We start from the raw sequence: 19856 nt of genomic DNA on the forward strand, positions 1-19856 counted from the left end.
ATAATCAAAAGTATAATAAATTTACCGATATAACGAGAAGAAGCTTAATTTCCATTTTATATAATTTCAGTAATTTCGCATTAAATTTATAATCGAATATGTCTGTTAACAGCCTTGTTCATTATGCGAACGAAGTCTTTGGACTCCTCATGGTAATAAAACGCCGATTCTACGTCACTTTAATAAATGACGGTGTAATAAAAACGTCACGCACTTCTGTACGATCTCTCATTGTTAAGAATGTGGCACAAGGTTCATCGAAACTACAATCTTCCTCCAGCGATCGCGTAAAATTGATTACCAGTAACGAGAAGGAAGACCATTAGAATTCCACGAAACATTACCTCGGCAATAGCTCGCTCAGTCAGACAAAGAAATCTCCCAGCTTTTCACATGTACCGAGTATCTTCAACCTACCCTAACAAATGATCGCATCGTGCGAAGAATTTCAGCCTTCGGGGACATGATTCGTAACAGATTCACTTTTTCAAGACTTCAAACCAAACTTACGCAACGTTCGCTCCCAATGGATTCGCCTAACATCAGTTTCGACATCCTATCTCTTTCAACATCCAGCAAACCAAGATTTACCTATTCACGAGGCTACGGTTAGAAGTCGAACTGAAACTTTAATTAACGTTAAACAAGGAAACGCTGTGTGTCTTCGAATAAGCAAGCAACTATATTCGTTTATAGCTCCAAAAATTGACATACGTTTAAACAGATCTAGAGAAAAAACGCGTTAAGAATCGGATATAATACGTATTTTTTCTAGGTATAGAAGAGGAGAGATTTTGGAGAAGTTTGCGATTAATGATTGTTTTATCGTTGGCAAAGTTCTCAAACTCATGGACCTCGATCGTCGAGCACGGAACAGATTTTGCGATCCTTTCTCGCAAAACTACCGCATCTAAATTCACCGGTCGGCTCTTCTGACGTCGATTCCAATTCGAAGATACTTAGAATGGCGAAGTGTATCGGCGAGATCGGTTTGGAAGTTATCGAACCTCCCTTACGGGGACGACCCACTTTTACCGATCGACTAACTTACGTAACGTGTCTCGCGATACTTTTGCTCGCATTACGACGTGCTGAGTTCCATTAACGTCAATCCGGCGAAAGAAACGGCAAAACCCTCTTTGGGAACGTGTGGTAACCATCTCGTCGTCGTGTCGGTTCACGTGTCTCCGCGTGAAACCGGTAATCGCTGCTCCTTAAACAGCGGAACGAGAATTCCCTTCCGATAGATTGCATGAAAGAAGCAATCGCCTTCTGCGCTCCTGATAGCTCGACGACTCGTGCGATTTTTATCTTCGAAGGAGTCTCGAAACTTTTCCAAAGGATGCTAGTTCATCGTATTAACTGCTTCGATCGATAATCCTTACGGGTTTCTAAGATTTTACATAATTTATTAATTAATTTGACAAAATGTTGCGTTGGAAATGATTTTAGATTTTCGTATCCAGAATCCTTGAAAACATTAGGTTGTTCTAAAAGATTCTCTCGGTTTATGAGGTAATAATAGAATTTATTATATTATAATAGAATTTATTATATTATAAAATACACAGCATTTTTTGTTTTAATGCAGGCGAAACGTATGCTATAGCAGCTAGAGGATGTGACTGAGGATAAAGACGAAAACATTTGACAGACTAGGTTTCATATTTGTATAAACATTGTATAAACAGCCACCTTTAGGTCAACCTGATACTACGTCGAATAATTTTAGATTTTTGTAAAAGTGAAAATTGCATATAGTGCGAAATTTTTAATTTTTATGTCTAATAAATGTGTACGTACTGTGACCGAAAACTCTGCGAAGCTACATATCACAACGTCGACCACGGAACAGATTTTACGACCACTTTTCGCAAACCCGTCGCATCTAAATTCACCAACGTCGATTCCAAGAAGCTATAGAATCTCGAAGAATAGTAAAATAGATCTTATCCGACCGGAAAATAAAATTAAACATTGATACAACGCAATTGCAACAAGTCAGCGAATTGTATTGTCAAATTTTAGATTCGACGTTCTTATACATTAAAAGGTCTATGAATTTTGTCGCTATTTCATACTATGCGTGTTACAAACTAATTTAAGGACTTACTTAATGGTCGTATATTAGATTAACATCAGAGTGTTAATTACCTCGACTATATAGTACCGGAGTTTTCTCAATTTCTGCTTCTGACAGAAGTAGACCAGTTTACGCGTTTGATTGCCATAAAAATCGGGACGACGTCGCTCGATGTAATATACCCAAGGGCTTTATGGGATAACTCTTCGTGAATATATCGATAGAAACGTTCATCGACAACGACAGCTGACAAGTTTTAATCGCTTTATTCTAGAATTTTTTTCTTTCAGATTGAACGGTGCTCGATATGATAATACAAATTGATAGTTGTCGGGAAAACAAGAGACCAGCAAAGATAGAACGTCAGGAAAAATCCAAATGTTCAAATGAATCTTTAAATGGAAGATCGGATAAACGAGCGTAAAAATATCGATTTTGTACGAATACGCGTATTGGAATAGTCCCTTAAAATACTGACGAAGAATCGAACAACGAAGAATACATGACACGAATGCGTGGGATCTGCACGTGTGAAGAATTGAAATCCGCAGACAATAGAGCGTGGATCTGTTTCGCACGGTATTTCCGCAGTTAAACTTTAAACGTGAAGCGTAAGGTTGAACTGGTATTTTGTTTCAGGTGGCCCAAAATATGGAATCTTAGATTTTTGCGGTATTATTGCACAAAGTTATTGATCTAATTGATCGCACGATCAAATATTTGATAAATATTTCCATAAAAAAGAAGTTTAAGTTATATGTTTAATATCCCTGCTATATCTTATTTCTATAAAAAAATCGAGGATTTGCGATTATCCTATTTCTCCTCAAGTGACGAATCCGATAAAAATAAAGAGTTCCAGAGGTCGCCAGAGTTGGCTATTACGAAGAGATACGAGGGAAAATGTTTTATTTGTATAAACATATGGTAAAACATTTTGCATTAACATTCGTCATACTCGTATCCCGTACTTCCAATTATCGCGCTGCATCATCGAAGCGTTAACCTATTCGACGAATCTCACGAACTATCCAAAATTTGATGCTCTTCGCAACATTGAATAACAGCCGTGTTTCAGCGAATCCTACTAACCCTCCGAAACTCTATGCCTTTATCTTCCAATTCTCTATAACGTCGCTTTATATAGCCTAAACGAATTTCCCATTTTCCCTGTCCTAATTTTCTACAATCATCGATGTGAAACAACCTGACCCGTTCACGATCTATATTTACGGTGTACGCTCGCGTATCTCGGTCCGCTGCTAATCCGTAGCCAGGTCGTTAAGATGACGACGCGTTTCCGCAGCGTATGTAACGAAACGCAATTCCCTTTCACCCTCTGTTACGCCTGCTCGTGAAGCAGCACGTCGACGATGTGTACCTCGCTTAGAATCATACATATTTACGTTGTGCCACAGAGGAACACATCGACCCTCGAGTCTCTCTGGCTGTTTCACGAGGAATGACTCAGGGGCTCTGCGCCCCTGCGACGATTCCACGGCTGCGGTCGGGGCTGCGACGAGGCGGGGGTGCGAGTAACGTGCTGGTTCTCGCATGCATTGCGCAGGACGTCGGCGCCCTAGCGTCGCGATCACCCTCCGACTCGATTCGGTCGTTGTTTGCTGCCTCCATATCGCTCTTGGCCGCGTGGCGAAGACGATCGTGTATCCCTTATTTCGTTTAATTCAACGACTCGTGAATTCTCCTCCATTTTCATGAAAATCTTGGCGAAAACCGAGGGCATTACTCGAGCAATATAATCAAGAAAGTATCCGTTTTCGAATCGACGGATCGATCGTACAGTAAAATATATATCACGTATACATGAGAGAGGCAGAAAAGGAGGAAGAAGTCGGAGACTGAATAAAGAAGCAGTGTGCCATTCTGTTCCCATGAACCTGTCGTTCGAGCAGTGAGGGGAAGTTCTGGTGGTGGTGGTGGTGGTGGTTGCGGTAAAACGTGTCCACGAACCTTCCTCTCCTTCTTCGCTCCCTCCACGAGCCGGTACAACAAGACGTTGACGACCAGGGTGAATAAAAGAGCCGTCTATATACCGCCCTAAGTTCATTCTCGTCCAACATCTGGCAATTTTCGATTTTTCTAAATCTAGTTGCTTTCCTACTTTCCTCTGGCTGCCCGTGGAAAGGTGGAACGTGCGGAGGTATGCGCGTGCTATCGATCACACGGGCCGATCGCGCGGATATGTGATACCGGAAGTAGGTACGGCAGGCTTGACCTGCGTGCAGGTGCTCCACGGTGCGTACCACGTATGCGTACATACATAGGGGTGAGCAACGACAGAGAAGAGAAGGGTGAGCGAGAAGAGGCCGCGTGTCAGGGCCAGTCGTGAAGATGCACGCCACCGACGCCGTCGCCGCGACGGCGTCCCTGCCGTCATCCACGTCCTGCGTGACCGCCTCGAGGAAGCCTGGCTATGCGGTCAACCTCGTCCTCGTCCTGTTCGTCTCCTGCTGGATCGTGCAGGATCGAATGGTCTTCGGCATGTCCGAACCACCCGAACTTACCACGATCGAGGGTGAGTCTTTCTCTCAATTTTATAGTTTCCCTTTCTTTTTCGAGTTTTTCGAGTGGATCGTGAATTTTTGATGGATTTCGGAAAAGTATAACGCGCAGGAGCGTATGTAGAAAGCACGCAATAGAAAAATATATTAAGTCACGTAAAATATTAGATCGTGATCGAGAGTGAGCTTCTCTGAGTTTTATTTTCCTTTTCTCAATTCTTGCGAGTTCACCGTGAATATTTATTCATTTATGAGGATGTTAAACGTATGATAATTTATGGAAAACATAACGCAGTAGACCATGCTCTATTTTTAGATTTTTATCCGTAGATCTTGGATTGTTTTTCTATTTGCATAGAGCAGATGCGAGGCATCTTTTCCTTATTTTATAAGAGCGAATAAATTAATTATAAATTTGCGTAGATATCCGCGATCTATTTATAAAGATTCACGTTCAGGTGATGTTAAATCGTGCACGAATTTTATTTTGTGGTAGAGTTGAAAGGATGATAAGTTGCGAGGAATATTCGCGGAGAATATGTCAAACTTGGAGTCTGAGGCAGGTTTTGTTAAGTGTACGTATTTTAGTTGGCGCTTTTGAGATGGAGGCAGAAGATGAAGTACCGCAGTAAGGAATACTCTTGATGAATATTCGAGTGATCTTGGAAGGTTTTTCGAAACTTTCCTCAATTATAAGATCACAATGACGAACAGCTTTCTCATTGCACGAAACATTTAAAATAAAAGTATCTTTGGCAAAAATTGATGTTTACTCGATTGTTTAACAAGAATTATGCAAATTGTGTGCACGTATTCCCAAATACACCCTAAACTCCACGATCTTAATTAATTATTTAATTCTTTTAAACCATAGTATGCGAACACACCGCGAAAATATACACGCTAATCTCTATAATCTTAATGAATTAAGTAATTACACAAATTGGTTCGAGTCTACTATAATAAAATTCTTATTCATACAATAAGTATTTTTACATCTATTCGTATTTTCTAATGGAATTTTATTTTGTCAGGTTTTACATCTCATTCTCGCACTACCGAATTTTTCTAGTCCTACGAAAATACCACTAAATAATAAAAAATTTAATATACTATATATATATATATGTAGGGGCCTAATTAACTAAGTATGTCAATGGTATAATAAATATCAATATTTTTTGCAACCATTGTATTTTAATACCACGATATTATATTCTAATAAATATTTAACAACTCTTCCATTTAACAACTTCTCTTGCTCTGCTTGCTGCATAATAAAACAAAATAAAATGACAAAGGATTATTTGCATCCTTTTCTTCTCTGATAAGAATAAAGAGATATTCATCGAATGTTTCTATAAAAGACACTTGGCATTGATTATCTCGACTATGTCACTGATTGCATTCCACTTTCATCCCTTTCACGTTTTTATTTCCGCTCGATATACGAGCAAATATTATTGCAGCATCGACGGGAGACTACGTGTCGATCGATGTCAAGATCTCTCTGTATTTTAAGTCCCTTTGCCGGATCAATGAAATACGTATGCACAGCGGATATACAATAAGCCTTTTGCACGATCGAACACGACTATTTATTTACAACTGACCCATATACATTTTACGAGCTTCCAAACTGTACCAGCAACACGATAATCCCTAATACACCCATATGAAATCCAAATGACTGTACTCACAGCAATGCAAAAAACCGTAACGAATGTGTTGCAACGAAAAAAAAAAGTGCGACAAATGGCTGAGACAGCAATTGATTCGGTTCCACTTTAAAATCATTAAAGTACTGCGACAACGTTCAAAAAAGATGGCGAGGGAGATAATGAATGATAAATTAGGGGGAAACGTAGGAATATTCTCTGTTAATTACGCAGTGAAGATTTTCGTAGTAAAATTGTCAAGTAGTGAAAAACAATCTTTCAAATAATTACTTTTGCCAACGATTTTTAGCAACGACACATCTTCTCTCCCTTCTGTGCTCCTGTTGTCATAGAATTACATTGACAAGTATCGTACAATATTCTACGATATCATCCTACATTCTGTTGGAAGTATGTAAAATACGACTTTCGCATCAAAACGATAGAATTCTTACAGAAATTGTAATTTTGTGCTTCGTTTTTTTATTTCTTTTCGATTCGAGGTTTAAATCGACGTGTCGTGTTTCTTAGGTTCCTAACGTATCCCCCGACACAGGAAGCTTAATCCAGGTCGAATGAAACATACACGGATACAAATTATCCATTGAACATACAAAATTCTCACGAAGATCGAAACTTCGTGCTTTGTTCTCTCATTTGTCTTAAATTCAAGCTCCAACTTGACCTGCCTTGCTTCTCTTAGGTTCCTAACGCGTGCTCAGACTCAGAACGTTAAAGTCAAACACACACAAGTAGAATTGATCCATTGGAAATACTTTGTTGTCCTACTTGTTTTCAATGCGAGCTTCAAATTGACATTTCTCGCATTCCACGCTCCGCGAGTCTGATGCGTTCTTAGACTCGGAAAGTTCAATCACCCGTTCAAGAGGTTCAGTATATTTCTTCCCCATCTGCCTGGTGCCCTCATTTGCGTTCTTATTTCCTGGACCAACGAGCTCGAGCCGCCTCTTTCCGATCGTTAAATCCAAGCGAATTGCACCCGGTAATATCATTCGCGTTCTTTACATTCCTTCGGGATTCGTCGATCTCGCGTTAATCTTTTAATCTCCAACCAGTCCGAAGGATACTGCCGGCACAATTTTGGACGGAAATTTATCATGCTCATTTCCGGTCGTCATTATCACTCCGACTTAGTAACCTATCCTTTGTATTTCTTGTTCGCATGTAAAACCAGCTAGCGTTCCTCCGTTTCCATCGTTTTCTACTACCCAATTTTTCATCTTCTATTTTATTCTTCCTTTCAATGTTCCGATAATAATTGTACTGCTGAAAAAATGCTGTTCTTATTAGTAGTTGATGGATTGTGGATGTTTATGCATTCGTGGATAGGAAAATTGAAATAAAAGATATAATAGAGGAAAATATAGAAAATATTGAAAGTTTAATCTAAGTCTGTTTTCTTATTGTTAGTTGTACTCATAAAAATGTAAGTTTGCGTAGATATCCGCAATCTGTTAATAGCTGGCAACAGAACGAGATCTTTCCTAGAATCTATACATTCTTAGATACTGAAAAGCATGAAATATGGTTTGTAAAGTGGAAACGTATCTCTTCCGACACGTTTGTAAAGAAGACATCTTCTGATATTTAGAATTACCATGATAGTTGGATTAATTATTAATTCATCTGTGAAAAAAGATCCTGCTTTCCCAAAAACGAACACATTTATCACTCGGTTATCATTTATTCAACAACTTGCCCAAACACAATGCTTCGTATATATAATGGTTTGAAACAGATGTCAGAAGTAACGAGTCGGTTAGATTTATTCCTCTCGGAAGAACAACTCCAAGAATTACGCGTTTCTCCAAGGAATTTATCACTGTAAACTTTTTTCGACTTGACTGAATTTTTAATAATCCCAATAGGAAGATTGACGAGAAGAGAACTTAATCCCAATAGGAAGAGCGAGGAGAAGAGAACTTAATCCCAATAGGAAGAGCGAGGAGAGGAGAACTTGTGAAGAAGCAAAGATTTGCATAAGGTTATCGCGAGAAGGGATCACGACAAGAAGGGGTAACGAGAAAGATATCATATTTTCACAGAATGTCGAAGTTTCGAGGAAACGTAATCTCCATCCTTATCGTTTGTCGCGTTTCTTGGATCTTTTTGATGCAGCAATTGCGATACTAAGAAGGTTAATATCGATCCTAGGATAATGGAACGCTTAAACAACGTTATACCTTGTCTTTCTTTCTTTCTTGCTGTCGATGAACGATTTTCATCGATCGAGGAATCTTAGACGCTTCGAAGGAAAATCAAGACGTTGAACTAGATACGGTGACTCATTGGCTAGTGGTTCAGAGTATTTGAACATTTACCATAGAAAATTTTTATGCGTCTATTATATCCGCAATGTAAAACATTTTGAAATTTCATTGTCACTGTGACGAGACTAAATTGTTACGATTATATCAGTGAAATTTGAAACTGTAAATCTGAGAACGTATGTAAAAGTTAAGAAACATATTTACTGCAGGTATACATGTGGCAAAAAGTACACCATGAATAGCTATTTTAAATATATATCAAGTATTAAAAATGGCCTCACCGAATGCGAAGTCTTATTAAAATGTAACTGACCGTACAAATAATTTTATGATTTTCGCGAAATATGCATTTGCACTTAATACCTTGTACCTCGTATATCCATTTTCAGAGCTGTTTCAAATTTTACCATTATAATCGCGATGGTCGAGTCTCGTAACAATGCCAATGAAATTTCCACGTGTTTCGTATAACACGCATGATATATTCGTAAAAGGACTCATGTAGAACGTAAACGTTTGAATATCATTTATGTGCAACGTGTATGTTCATTGGGGAACAAATTCGAGATTACCTTTCGTAAAATGTCTTTAAAACATGTTTGATGGGAAATTTTAATAAAATCACTTTTCATGGAAACGAGGGGAAATAGAATAAATCGCGCCTCGTTCGCTTTCCTCCGTATCGATTTCGAAGAAAAGCATTTCACGCAGGGAAACAGGCTTTCCTGGTCATTATTCTGCAATGCGCAACGGAGCACGATATAAATTCCCTTTCTCTGTTCTTTTTTTGCTACTTCTTCTTTATCCTTTTTTTTTTCTTTTTTATTATTTTCGCGAATGGCAAAAGGTCAACAGATCGGGAGATCTCGATTTACGCGATAACGCCGTTTTTCTAAATGTATTTCCAATCGAAATATAGTTTCGTACATCCGAATCTATCGTGCCAGCGGCCACTATTACCGTACCACATGGTTTTGTGCAGTGTGGCCGTGGGCACATTTGCAAATTGCACAAGAATAAGCTCGCAGTCGGTCGTTGCAGTAAAACGTTCGGTTTTACTCATGTTGTCCGACGTTATCAAACCGTAACGAACGAGATACTTAATTAAATTCGTCTAATTTCGACGTATAATTTACCGAAGATGTCTCGTGTTGCTTTCATTTCGGAAAATTGCCAAGGCCGATTCTGAGTATCATCACGAGTATCGAGATACAATAGCAAATGAAAAGTGCTGAGTAACAATGAATTTCCATTTGGTATTTCCATCCTTCGAAGAGAGCTTTGAAATTTGATTTCGAAGAGGAAGGAAGGATATCGTATTTTAAGCCAATCTTAGACTTTATGTACGAATAGACAAAAAGCGTCTGAATTTAGATAGAATATTCAAGCTCGTCCCTTCTGTTCATCAGCTATACAATAGCGGATGTATAAAATCGATACGCTATGAATTTAAGTAACTTTTATACTGAAAATTTTTCGTCATATTGGTAACGCCTATTCTGTCGTTTATGTATATTAAGTTTATTTGCCGCTTTTAAAAGATACACATAAACCTATCGCGTCTTTTTATATCTCCAGTTTCGTAAACTTTCGTTCGTTACCGCTTCGTATATCTGTCGTTTATTCTGACCTTTACAAAATTTCTTCTCTAGTAACGAGAAATCTAATATTTTAAAAGCTTGCAGAAAGTATTAAAGATTGTACAAAAAAGGTAATCACGAAGCTACTCGAGAAATAAAAAAATGTTATCAGAAGTAGTAATACGTAATATTACCCAATTACCGCTTAATTTTCCAAACACTCTGATATTAATACACGTACATATGACTCATGATATCCTTCCTTATCCTCTCAGTCCTTATCTTTCATCTTTCTAACGTGCAGTTCGAGGATATTCGATTGGTTTGAACGTTCGCTCGAAGCACGACCTCGAGATAGAACTCGATTATCGTGCAGGTGATTTCGCCACTAAGGTCACACGGGGAATGCTCTCTCTGTCGTATCATTCAGTATCATATTCTTGATTTGAAGAGTGGCTTCGTGCCAAGCTAACGCTAAACAAACCCTAAGCAAGTTCGCATTGGTTGCTTTGGCTGAGGTATCGACGCGCGAGCATCAGGTTGTGAATAAATATTCGATATCAGCCTTTATGAAGCATTCCAAAGTGCGTGCAACGCGAACTATTTAAAAACTGGAATTTTATCAGCCGGAAAAATGTCTCATCAACTCTAAACACGTGGATCGATGTCCTACATACGCGTAATCGAATACACGTAATGAAATATCTCGCTCCCTCTGGGAATGATAAGAAGAATGAAAAATAAAACGAAGTATTCGTTCGTACGATGATTAGGATAATTTTGAGAAAAAATATATTCATTTGAGGTGGATGCTTTGGGATTGATGATATCGTGCTGTATTTCCGGGTTAATGAAGCTGGTTCATGAAACTGTATGAATATGGAGACCGAGATATCGTCGACGTACATTCGTTTCCAACGCTACTCGTTTTTTTTTATTATCTCTTTCCCTTCGTCGATTCTTTTAACGTTACCTTTTTAATTAATTCTGTTTCTGTGAAAACAGAGAAATCCTGCAATGTGTTTTATAAAGCAATGGCATATTAAAATGCGCGGTAAAATTTCATGTTCCCAGACAGAATCTCGTTGTAAAAATAGGTCAAGAACATGGAATAAAAGTTCTTCGCGTAAAGTTTGAATGTTAAAGTAAAATTATTAAAAGTTACGTTATCCTTTTATTTCATCCCCTCTAATTAATATTCTTTCCGAAAAGAAAGAAGAGAGAAATATTTTTTGAAAGTCTCGGCGTCCCGGATAACGCTTCCTAACAGGAAAATTTACGACGAAAGCAAATACTAAACAATCACACGCAGGATTACCAGTTTCCATTAACAGACCTCAAATGATACGATTCTCTAGCCCTTAATCCATCCTTTCTCGTACGATTCACGTTGACAAGAGTGCAATCGAATAATTAAACGAAACGGAGCGGTAATATGTGCCACGTAATTAAACATGGAGGCATTTAACGTAAGCCTCGCCCTCGCTAAATATATTCGGCCGCTACAGTACGCTGCGCAAGCCAATTAAATAGATTTTCGATTATAATCGCGCGGGACATTTAGGCAGTGGCAAATGTTCCGTGCTAAGCTCGTACAGAGTACGACGCGACGCCACGATATCGTGCACTGTCTAGCACAAACACGTTCAAACATTCGCAAACGAATATATACATGGTGACCTAATATTAGTCAAACTTTGTTAATATATTCTATGAGTATAATCAAGTAAAAAACGATACGTAAACATAGGTGATTTAAAGCTTTATAAAAGAAATTAGAATCACAAACTCGTGAGTTATGCAATCAACGTAATTATTAACTAAAGATGTTAACCATTCGATAGTCTACCAACTCTGATAACAACCTCAACGTGTATTGTATCATCTGCTCTGTAAGTTTGAAAATATTAGCAGCCACTTTATTTAATACTAAAACGCTGTTCTTTAGTCATAAAGCGATATTAAAGTCAATTAATACGTTTTAATCCTGTGATCTTCGTGTATCGACAAAGTCAGGCTGTCAAATCCTGACACACCCCGTATACACAAACTTATGCAAATAGAAATACACACGCACAAACTTATACAAACATCTTCAAACATGCACAAATTGTTGTACGCGATTACAAGGCAGTTTCGTGACATTCGTGCGTGCAGGGATTACCTTGGTAAGAATTCTCGCTGCCCCCCCGTCGACTAATCAATACTAAATGATATTATATCGCTAACTATCACGACGTTGGCACCCTTGAATTTCTGTGGCGTAGAGTTGGATAAGACTGCCGTTTGTCGTAGAGAGTGCGTTCAATGGACAATTAGATGACTCATCATCGCACCTTTGTGTCAACGTAATTGCACGAGCCAGCGACTCGTCGTCGATATCTCCTGTCGGAGGGAACGAGATCATGCAAGAAGATGATGATAAAACTACGATACCTCTGACGTTGACATGTCGGTGTCTGTCTCTGTGTGATACCTGTACTCGCGCGTTTTTCCCCTCTTTAATTAATGAGTCGCTTAGAGGTTGCTTGGAAGAAGGCTTCTTTTGTTGATTAACCTTTGCTCCTCTCGCCTCCTCGTTGTTCATCCTTTCTCGGCAGGCTACGAGCTTAAGTAATTGAAACACGGTTTGACTTGGTTTGATTTCGTTTGGCCTGGCTTGACTGGGTCTTAATGTCTGTGGTAATCGGGTCTTCCAAAAGGCAAATCGATCAACTTTACTTGTTGTATATTTCTTCATTCTGCTATCTAGATTGTCTTGCATTAATTGGGTTAACATTGTTAGTAAAATTGTATATGTCGATAGTGTAAAAAAATATCCTTACACTATAGTAACAACGTTGGAAAATATATGGAATTTTATAAGTAAACTTTAGAGTTTAGTTATATGATTGTTCTATTTAAGGAATAATTATTATAAAATAGCAAGAGAGATCTATAAATTATAATTCGTAATAAAATTCTATCTACGGATACATAGTTACTGTTTAACTTGTTTAAAAACAAATGTTTGACTTCCATAAGATTATAATAAACACAGCAAGAAAATAGTATAAAACTTTATAAATTCCAAGATAGATTTAAAAAACTAATGTGTGATGCTTGTAACATCATTATTTTTTTCTACCCTTCGTTAACGATAATTTCGTTGTCTCGATTTATCCATTTTCTCCTTCTGTTACTTTACATACTTTTAATGTTTCCACTTGAAAAAATTTCAGTCTTACTTATGTAAGAGTGATCTTTATAAGGAACAATAATTTTTTAATTCGTATGTAAAACACGAATGAGTTTAAAACGCCAATCTGTGTGACCTAAGATGGACGAAACATTGCGAAACTTGTCGAATTTACTTAAAGAAACGTACTTAAAAACTTTTAATTAATCCAAGTTTATTCGATCCTTGTTTCTTCTCTCACGTTTCATTTCGATTTTGGGAAAATTTACGCAACGAACTGAGTAAGTCGTTGATTTATACGAGACTTCGGTTTACAGACGTTCTAAGAGCTTGTTACGTCGACGTTCTATCGATCTTGGAATAGCAGCGTATTTCTGGTATCGGTGAACACGAGGTCTGTCTGTTTTTTCCTTTTTTTTTTTGTTTTTTCTGTGATATTCACTGTACCGTAGATAAAAAAGATCGATATGCTCGCGTTCTTTTGAATCCTTTTTGTTACCTGTCAAGGAAAATGACGATATGCCTAGATTCTTGATTATTTTCCTGCTACTCTTTTTCTATCACACGTAAATAAAATACTGTGTTGTACATTGTACAAAGAAGCTTCTTTGTAGTTAGGTGTTTTCTGTTTTTATCTAGTTCGCCTTCTTGTTCTTTATTCTGCGGACGAATGCAATTCTTTTGTCTTTATGTTCTTTGTGCAATAAAGCCTCTTCCCATTTAGATTTTATTTTATTTACTCTATGTTCACTTTTATGCTTATAAACTGGACGTAGTAAAAGATCTTTGTCTCCAGTTTATACCACCTTATTTTTAAGTTTTAGTTAAGTAGCAAGTTAAGTAGTAAACAAAATACTTGTTTAAGATTATTGTAACCGGTTCACAAATTTGGCGCTACGACTCGGCTGTAAAATTGATCTCCCTGTAAAAGTCAAGGTATGTGGCAACGCGTGCGATTTTTACGAGTTTTGTTGGTCGTGAAACAACGTGGAAGTTGGTCTAGCCAGATGCGTTCTATATTTTCATCGCGCAGTTCATACTCCGCAGCTTCCTCGATTTACTTGACAGCTTTTCTACAGATTTAAAACATCTGTTTTCAGAATACTTTTAAAAAAGATTAACTATCCATTGTTCCGATGTAAAATAATGTACTCTCTATCAGCTTTTACGAAGTAAATATAACCTTGTTTCTGCGTGAGAAGGTAACGAGGTAAAAACAATCGCCGGAAACTAACTGTGTTCCTTAGAAAGATAGACGAATGTAGGTTAAATTACAAAACGAAGATAAAAGGTCCAAAAAGTTGGACGTTTTTCCAATAGAAAACAGATGCTGATTGAGAGAGTTTAAAAGAGCAATCTCACTATCTAAGAGAAAAAAGAGTTGACTTAATTTTGTTTTTTAAAATGTAATACGAATATTGATTCAATGTGAACAATCCTTTAAAAAAGCAATCCTATTTTTCATTAGGTCTACAAACAGACGCTTGAAAAACTGTTTTTAGAAAGTCGAATATTATTCGCGTAAAAATTTCCACGAATTAAATTGGCTTAATTTTCGTTGAACTTAATTTGAACTAAATTATAAGTATGCAAATTAAACAGAAACGCGAGATAGTCTCTGTATTGACAAATACACACTTCCCCCTTAAGGATCAAACGTTGCTCGCAGCATCCATCGTCGAGATGACTCCTTTCGTTTCCACGAAATTTCGTTTCCAGCCCTCGATTACAAGTGACTTATTTTTGGGGGTAAGCAACCTGCCGACATAGATGCCGTGGCACTTAATTATCACGGGGTGCCTCTTCCCCGTAAATTACATGTGTTGCAGCCACTCTTTTTATGCAGAGATACGGCGTAATTAGAACACGCCCTAAGGCTGCTCCGTTTTAAAATACAGCCGCTCGAGTTCTTATACAGCCGACCAAGAGCGGGTTATAGGCTCTGCTTGTCGCATGGAAAACGAGCGTCAACCACGTCGCTGCGCTGCAATTAAAAGTACTTTGTCCGGATGCGACTTCGGTTACCCATTGTTACATGGTTTATTCGTCTTCACGCATATTGCGCTTCCCTCGCGTGATGCTTCTTACGACTTTCATAAAGACGTTCGTTTTATTCTGCTCTTTTATTCGCTCGTGAAAGAAAGAATTCTCGCTACGTGGCATTTTGAAGAGGACAATTTTACGTACTTTCTAGGGTAGCATGTACTAATCACGTTACTAATATACCGAGGAATGTACGAAAATGTGAAAAGAAGTGTCTAAATCGTCGAACAGCTTTTTACTCTTAATAAGAGAACTGCGAATTTTTTTTCCAATATTCGTTGTTCTGTCCTTTCTGTTGTCGAATCATAACAATTAGCGTACTCTGTTCTATGGACAATATAGAAGAATGGAAAGAAGAAGGATGTTTTTAAAAATATTGTAGAATGTATCAATGTAGAAGAAGGTTGTTTTTAAAAATTGAATTGTTCAACATCTCTTTCCTTTTACAATTTACTTTTCACTATTACAACATCTATGGGGAACAGCAAGTAATTCCAACATTGAAATACTTCAACGTTTCCAATCGAAAATGCTAAGATCCATTATAAATGCACCCTGGTATGTCACCAACGAACTAATACATCGCGACCTCAACATACCAACAGTCAAAGAGGAAATAGCAAAATATAGCGACAGATGTAGCAAAAGAGTCAACAAACATCGAAACCCCCCTAATTACCGGATTACTTGATAAGTCGGACCAGATCCGCAGGCTGAAGAGACATTACCCGCTAGATCTAAACACTAGATTTAATTAGTTATTTATATTAAGTAATATTTACTTATTTACATTTACTTAAAAATTATACTTATCTATAATAAGTATTAACTTATTATAAATATTTAGCCATGTCACTGCGCCACGCCAGAAAAAATGGCTGAAAATTCTCAATGTGAGAATTGATTGCAAATATTAATAAATAAAAAAAAAACTATTACAACATTTAGTTGTGGAAAATGTATGGAACGAGTTATCGCCTCTTTCAGAGACCTAAGAACATTTTTCTCTCTGTGTAAGAAATACGCGTCCTTTCGCAGAATTCGCTATTGTCTTCTCTCTTCTACCAAATTCATACATTTCTATGATACTTATCTTGGAACGCTGGCTTTGTTTCGATTTAGAACGATGATTTCCAACGAAGAAACCCAGATTTCATTATACTTGTCACCAGCCAGCAGACTATAATTCATTACAATCGTTGCCATAATCGTAGCCAAATCGTAGCATCTACAATAGCTCTCTTCATCTTTCACGCGCACTTCTAAATTTACAAAACGGTCCAACCGATCCACGCTTCATTTCGCTTCAGTCTTCTGGATGCGGTTTGTCGTCGCGACGATACGACGACGCGACGTGACCAAAGCTTTGATCCTTTATGCATGATGCGCTTTCTTGCCGCATTAACCTGTCCCAAAAAGTCCTACTATTTGAAAATTTCAACCCAATGCGTTTGGATACAATGCGCCATAGGATACTACAGGACCTATTTATCGATTTATCCGGAGTCTTCTTTCTGTAGAAGTATTCTTTTAAATAACGACGACTATCATACCTTCTAACATTTGGATTACTTGTCAATTTGGAAATAACATTTTGGCAACGAAACTGCGATAGAAATTGCATTGGAAAATTTTCCTATATTTAAAAGCAGGGTTTTTTTTAACAAAAAACTGTTGTATTGATAGATCTATTTTGTGAGGATTATAGAATCTAATACTGCAGCGATTTAAAACAAACTTGTTTTAAACGATTGGTACTCAACTTTTCTAAAGTACATTTGGAAATAATATTTTGGCAACGAAACTGTGATTGAAATTGCATTGGAAAATTTCGTATTTAAAAACACAGGGTTTTTTTTAACAAAGAAACTGTTGTATTGATAGATCTAATTTGCGAGGATTATAGAATCTAATACTGCAGCGATTTAAAACAAACTTGTTTTAAATGATTGGTACTCAACTTTTCTAAAGTACATTTGGAAATAATATTTTGGCAACGAAACTGTGATTGAAATTGCATTGGAAAATTTTCCTATATTTAAAAGCAGGGTTTTTTTTTAACAAAGAAATTGTTGTATTGATAGATCTATTTTGCGAGGATTATAGAATCTAATACTGCAGCGATTTAAAACAAACTTGTTTTAAATGATTGGTACTCAACTTTTCTAAAGTACATTTGGAAATAATATTTTGGCAACGAAACTGTGATTGAAATTGCATTGGAAAATTTCGTATTTAAAAACACAGGGTTTTTTTTAACAAGAAACTGTTGTATTGATAGATCTATTTTGCGAGGATTATAGAATCTAATACTGCAGCGATTTAAAACAAACTTGTTTTAAATGATTGGTACTCAACTTTTCTAAAGTACATTTGGAAATAATATTTTGGCAACGAAACTGTGATTGAAATTGCATTGGAAAATTTTCCTATATTTAAAAGCAGGGTTTTTTTTTAACAAAGAAACTGTTGTATTGATACATCTATTTTGTGAGGATTATAGAATCTAATACTGCAGCGATTTAAAACAAACTTGTTTTAAATGATTGATATTCAATTTTTCTCAAGTACATATTGGTTTAGTAAATTGAAAAAATGCAATAGTTTCGATGCATTCTAAATGAAGTATATTTACATGAATATATCTTTAGGCCTTTTCGATGTAACAGAAAGTCAAATGAAAACTGGCAGGATTTTTCTAACATTCTTTAAATTTAGTATCAAGGCGCACGCGATTAACGTGTCAGTGTTTAAAAACGAAGCGATTGACCTCGATAATGATGATCAAGTTTCAACATAACCGAGCGAACAGTTTAAGTTATTTAACGAGCCTGGCTCGTTGCTTCGTCCCTGTTATTCTATCCTCTATTTTATCCAGCTAGGGTAAAACGCAGCTTTTTGTTTGCTATTCGTTAGAAGGTGAACGCTCGGAAAGTAGAGACGTAAAGACACTGCAGTCTGCACTGCGGACTCACGCGCACCTAACTTTCAGCTCAAAGTCGCGAGCCATGGCTACATTCCGTACACCATCTGTTAGTCTTGGACTAGTTACGAATTCGATGTGATAACAAACAACGACGATTACAGAATAGCACGAAGTTTCGTTGTTATCAGCTATAACCATTCTTCAACAACGCTTTATAAAGAAACCTCGATCTCTTTTCTTTCTTGGTTGCTTTCAAACCGTGGTTTAATCTGTCGTCTTTTATCGTCGAATTTTCATATTTTAATCTTTAGTTTACCAGATATCGTGTTATATATGAAACATTAATTTGTGTCCTATTGTATATGAATTATAAGCATTTTATAAATTGTAGATTATATTATTGTATATAAGTATATGGTACAGAAGCAGAGTTAATCAATTAGTTAATTTGAGACAGGTAATGATTATTTTTCACTGTGAACAACTTGTAGATCGTACTATTAGTAATATTACTGATTTAATCGTTGCGTGATTTCTTTCCTGTAAAATTATTTATGTCAAGTAATTTCATTTCTACTTTAATACTAATTACGGTATAACTATCGTTTTATTGCGGACACTTGTAAATTACACTAACAACGTTAACAACTTAATTTGCAATTTATGAGAAGCATTTATGCAAGAAAAATGTGCAAGTTACAGCTCGCAATTTATAAGAATCAATTAATATCGTTAGTCGATATTTTATGGTTCAAGCGGACCTAAAATCAAATATTTTTCCTAGTCTGAGAAAAGATCTTGCTCTTATCGATCATTAATAAGATAAATCTATTTTTCTGACACGCGATACAAGAAACAACGTAGAATGTAAGATATCGAGCGCAGAGCAATTAAGTCAACATCATTTTCATCGAAACAAACAACTATTAAAATGCAAGCGGGTGTTCTCGATTCTCTCGAAGGACGTCACCGGCAGTGTAACCAATTTTCTCCTTAATTGTATCGGGTAGCACGATCCATTTTCATCTTCGATCGCGTTACATCGACGAAAGTCAAATTTAACACGTACACGAATACATTACGAGCGAACTGCTGATTCTACCTGCGTCTTTTGTCGACACTGTGTAAAATCATTTGTAAAACGTACTTCCATATCGAAATTCTAGGACGTTCCGATTTAAAACGACGCAAATAGATATTATATCTCAAATGTTACGTTACACGTATCCCAAGGAAATTTACGACGATAAAATCGTATAAGGCGATACTTGACTTTCTAAGAAAAAGAATCATTGTTCATTAAAGTATGATGCACTTATTCCACGTTATGCAACTTTCTCTGTTGCGTAATGTATTACTTGATGTTACGTAAGAGATCACTTTGGGAGTACAAGTTCATTGATGAACACGAAAGTTGAGAACCACCACGCACGTACATTTTTGCTTGCTTTTAAAGTAATTTCCCTTCTGTTTTCTTACGTATACCAGTAATAAGCGAATCGTTCCCTTTCGTCCCTGAAATCTGAATCTTAATATCCTATAATCATAAAAATGACAAATAAATAGAAATCTTCG

General features: G+C 36.9%; 1 protein-coding gene across 10 annotated transcripts in view; it reads left to right on the top strand.

Moving 5' to 3' along the window:
• Nucleotides 1–3659: 3659 nt before the first annotated feature.
• LOC126867866 (uncharacterized) overlaps nt 3660–19856 on the top strand; it is a 47703-nt gene continuing 31506 nt past the window's right edge. For 3 of the 10 annotated variants that reach the window (XR_007690442.1, XR_007690443.1, XM_050622895.1), the window contains exons 1-2: nt 3662–4112; nt 4194–4619. Coding sequence is in view for 5 of the 10 variants with exons in the window: in XM_050622895.1 (XP_050478852.1) it covers nt 4436–4619 (184 nt within the window). In the remaining 5 variants the exon portion in view is untranslated. Of the gene's footprint in view, nt 4620–19856 lie in introns of all 10 variants that reach the window. The other 7 variants (XR_007690446.1, XM_050622894.1, XR_007690444.1 and 4 more) reach the window with 5 other exon arrangements.

The sequence above is a fragment of the Bombus huntii genome, chromosome 7 (assembly GCF_024542735.1).
Source record: "Bombus huntii isolate Logan2020A chromosome 7, iyBomHunt1.1, whole genome shotgun sequence".
Classification (NCBI taxonomy): domain Eukaryota; kingdom Metazoa; phylum Arthropoda; class Insecta; order Hymenoptera; family Apidae; genus Bombus; species Bombus huntii.